The 4270-nt window shown below is 45.3% G+C and overlaps 1 protein-coding gene across 1 annotated transcript; it reads right to left on the bottom strand.

Moving 5' to 3' along the window:
- Positions 1-233: 233 nt before the first annotated feature.
- Positions 234-2960, bottom strand: LOC130963221 (uncharacterized). Its single transcript, XM_057889356.1, has 2 exons — positions 2169-2960; positions 234-2123 (listed from the first exon to the last, which is right to left on the bottom strand). The coding sequence occupies exons 1-2, from the start codon at positions 2958-2960 to the stop codon at positions 234-236; spliced, it is 2682 nt and encodes an 893-aa protein (XP_057745339.1).
- Positions 2961-4270: the final 1310 nt, after the last annotated feature.

Below are 4270 nucleotides of genomic sequence, written 5' to 3'. Positions count from 1 at the left end.
CCACGGTTTATGAAGGGAGAATGTTTAACATAAACCGTGGCAAGCTCCCACGGTTTATAAAGGAAAAAATTTGATCACAGTGTGCAGTCTAAATGATATGTTATCTGCTATGTATTTGATAGTTTAAGCGGTTTGAGATTCTAAGATATACATTATTTCCGTCACAGTTATCATGCGCAGTCTAAATGATACCACATTGATGCAATCAAACATCTAAAATAAACGGATTTTATTCATATGAAATTAATGCAGAAAATCAACATGGTGACATTCATAGACTTAACCAACCATACATAACTCAACTGAACAATTAATAAAACAACTAAAACAACAAGGTAATGAGATCTACGCATCCCCCCCCCGGTAGTATATCTTCGCTGGTCACAGTTCCTCCGCGTACGCCCAGCCTGACGGCATAGCCCACAGCGCTTCGGCTGGTTCTCCAGAGACTGATCCATACTACCACGGATCCTGGTTGCGCTTGGACGACCTTCCTTTGCACGCCTCATGTTAGGATCAGGAATGATGGTTGGCCCAGCATATGGAGGCCATAGGCCTTCCGGAATAGGCGGAACAAAACCCTGCTTGTAAACGTTGAAAACTTCACTCATACGATAGACCTCGTGAACATATGACGCCCAATTAAGGCGGGAGTAGGCGCAACATGCAATGGCGTGGCGACAAGGATAATGCAGCGCCTGAAAGTGGCCATAGTCGCATCTGTGATCTTTAAGGAAAACTCTATAGCTACCCAGCGAGAAGCGCCCGGTTGGTGTTGTCTCGGCCACGGTGTACTCCGATTGATGCATGTCGTATAACGTGATAGTGAAGCACCTTGAGTCTCTTAGATTCCGATCAATTGCCTTGGCCAATTCCTGGCAAAATTCATTACCAGATCCGAGTTGTGCCTCTGCTGTTTGTCCCCGTACCATAAAAAGTTGAGCAAGCCTTCCGTAAGTTGACTGAACCAATGATGTGACCGGGAGGTTTCGAGTTCCCTTTAGCACCGAGTTCACACATTCACTGATGTTGGTTGTCATGTGCCCGAACCGTCTACCACTATCCTCATGTTGGGTCCATTTGTCGTACTCCATCCGATTGGCCCATTCACACATTGCTGGATTCTCAGTCCGCATGATGTCAAACCAGTAATAAAACTCTGCTTCAGTCTTTGCATAGGCAGCATTCGCTAACATCCTCCTTGAATCTTTACCTTTGAAAGTTAGGGCAAAATTCGCTGCCACATGCCGAATATAGTACGCTCGGAATGCACGAGGCGGCAGCCACCCAGTCTCAGGTGCCTCAAGCGCTGCCTTGATCTCGTTATGCCTGTCAGAGATTACAAGGATACCCTCCTGAGGAGTCACATGCTCTCGTAGGTTGGACGAGAAGAATGACCACGACTCTGCATTTTCTCCTTCCACAAGGGCGAATGCAATGGGGAGGATGTTGGAGTTCCCATCCTGCGCAATCGCCAACAGCAGTGTCCCTCCATACTTGCCATACAAGTGGGTACCGTCAATACTGACAAGGGGCTTGCAATGACGGAATTCCTCGATACAGGGTGGGAATGTCCAGAATAATCGGTGAAAGTACACCGTCGACTCATCAGCCTCACCACGAAGCCGAACAGGAGAGGTCTTCAACACGGTTATTGTTCCGGCCATTGTTGATTGTACTCCTAGCATCCAACGTGGCAACTCCGTGTACGACTCTTCCCAATCTCCATATATTTGTGCCACTGCCTTCTGCTTCTCCATCCAAACCTTCATGTAACTAGGTCTGAAACCATAATCGGCTTCTGTAGCTTGTTGCAGTACCTTTACCGTAACTGCAGCATCTGCCCTAACCAACGGAAGAATCCTCGCACAGATAACGTGGTAATCCAGCTGACGGTGATCACTGGAAATAGAGGTTGCCAAGCATGTGTGTGGCCCGTTGTACCTCCTAACCTCCCAAGTGCCCTTTCGTGCACACAGCGCAACGCGAATCAACCAAGTACAACCCTTGCCGAATTGCTTGTATTTTCCATGATACTTCAGATGATCTGATTCGATGACTCTGTACTCAACACCTCGCCGGATGCTATAGTCCTTCACACTCAGCACAACCTCATCTTTATTCTGGAAAGATTGCCCAATCTAAAATTCTGTAGAAGAGCCCCCGACCGTGTTACCACCGTCCTCCTGTTGACCAAGAACCTCCAAGTTTAGTGTGGAGAAGTGTGGAGGGTACTGTTGAGAAGCAGAACTTGAAGGCCCATGCTGCGCATGTGGATTGGCGCCTGTGTCGTCATCGCTGTCCCCGATGATATCGACAGGCTCCTGGTCAGAGTCATCGTCACACATTGCATTCTCTACTCTATCAGGTTCACCAAAGCCTTCCATATAAGGTAACTGGCCACCACCGGTGCCAACGACATCAGGCTGCTCAAATATTCCTTCATTCTCCAACTGTACAGAACCAACAACCACCGTTCGCTCTAAATCAGCCGCGAACGTAGGGGAACCCACCAGCGGAAGATACGGTCTGACCGCAGGCATCGAACTAGATGCACCTCCCACGGCAGTCGAGCTATGAAATGGAGCTGATGCCCCAGAACTATCGACACCAACCTCCAACTTCGCAAACAACTCGTGAATTCGGATCTCTAGAAAACTCCTAACACAATGGAACAGAACCCTAATATCTTCATCAGCCGCTAGCACAAAGGTATCATACTGAACACCCGTCGAGACAACTGCGATGGGAATCTTGTAGAATAGCTTCTTCACCCACTTCGTACCAAAGACGCCAAGCTTCTGCAAGATGCTGTTCTTTAGATCTGACAAAGTGCTTGACGAATTGATGAACGCACTCAATGGTTCTTTGTCTGTGAACTTCACACCATGGCTTTTGCTTTTTTTAATTTTCCCAGAGCAATGCACTAAGGCAAGAACACTCTCCTCCTCACTTGCCATTGTGAGAATGATCTTTTGTGCAAGTAGAATGTCACCCACATATATATAGAATTTTGGTGTTCCTAAACCGTTGTAACCTACAAGGGTTTACTATCAAATTTTTTCCTTCATAAACCGTGGTAGCTTGCCACGGTTTACACACAAATCACACAATTCATAAACTATGGTAGGTTGCCACGGTTTATGTTAAAATTGTAAACCGTGGTAGCTTCCCACGGTTTACATAGAAGTGTCAAATTGCACAATCAGGTAAGGAATATCAGTTTTGTGTATTTAGGTAAGGGGTTTGATCAATTTATTTATTTACGTACTTTGCCCTAATAAATACATTGTTAATTACTATGACAGTTGATGAGCGGATATTTTGTACGCTTTTTGGGGGTAATTTCATGTAGATTTCAGCATGTTTCAGTTAGTTTTTAGTAAAATAATATTAGTTTTTAGGCAAAAATCATATTTCTGGACTTTACTATGAGTTTGTGTGTTTTTCTGTGATTTCAGGTATTTTCTGGCTGAAATTAAGGGAGCTGAGCAAAAATCTGACTTAGACTGAAAAAGGACTGCTGATGCTGTTGGATCCTGACCTCCCTGCACTCGAAATGGATTTTCTGGAGCTACAGGAGTCCAATTGGCGCGCTCTCAACGGCGTTGGAAAGTAGACATCCAGAGCTTTCCAGCAATATATAATAGTCCATACTTTGCGCAAGAATAGACGACGTAACTTGGCGTTGAACGCCAAGTACACGCTGCTGTCTGGAGTTAAACGCCAGAAAAACGTCATGATCCGGAGTTGAACGCCCAAAACACGTCAAAACCTGGAGTTTGACGCCAAGAAAGGCCTCCACACGTGGAAAGCATTAGTCTCAGCCCCAGCACACACCTAGTGGGCCCCAGAAGTGGATTTCTGCACCAATTATCTTAGTTTATTCAATTTCTGTAAACCTAGGTTACTAGTTTACTATTTAAACAACTTTTACAGACATCTCTTGAACCTCATGCTATTTTCAGATCTGAATTACATACTTTGTGACGGCATGAGTCTCTAAACTCCATTGTTGGGGGTGAGGAGCTCTGCAGCGTCTCGATGATTTAATACAATTCCTTTGTTTTCCATTCAAACACGCTTGTTCTTATCTAAGATGTTTATTCGCGCTTAACTGTGGAGAAGGTGATGATCCGTGACACTCATCACCTTCCTCAATCCATGAACATGTGCCTGACAACCACCTCCGTTCTACATCAGATTGAATGAATATCTCTTAGATTCCCCAACAGAATCTTCGTGGTATAAGCCGGATTGATGGCGGCAT

This window comes from Arachis stenosperma, chromosome 2, assembly GCF_014773155.1.
Source record: "Arachis stenosperma cultivar V10309 chromosome 2, arast.V10309.gnm1.PFL2, whole genome shotgun sequence".
NCBI lineage: Eukaryota > Viridiplantae > Streptophyta > Magnoliopsida > Fabales > Fabaceae > Arachis > Arachis stenosperma.
This window is presented reverse-complemented; position numbering and strand designations above follow the sequence as displayed.

Excerpts from the sequence above, each read along its gene's own strand:
- LOC130963221 (XM_057889356.1), bottom strand. The coding sequence starts at position 2,960 with ATGGCAAGTGAGGAGGAGAGTGTTCTTGCCTTAGTGCATTGCTCTGGG. Across the intron at positions 2,124-2,168 it reads AGGAGGACGGTGGTAACACG|AATAAAGATGAGGTTGTGCT; the intron begins GTCGGGGGCTCT and ends CAATCTTTCCAG.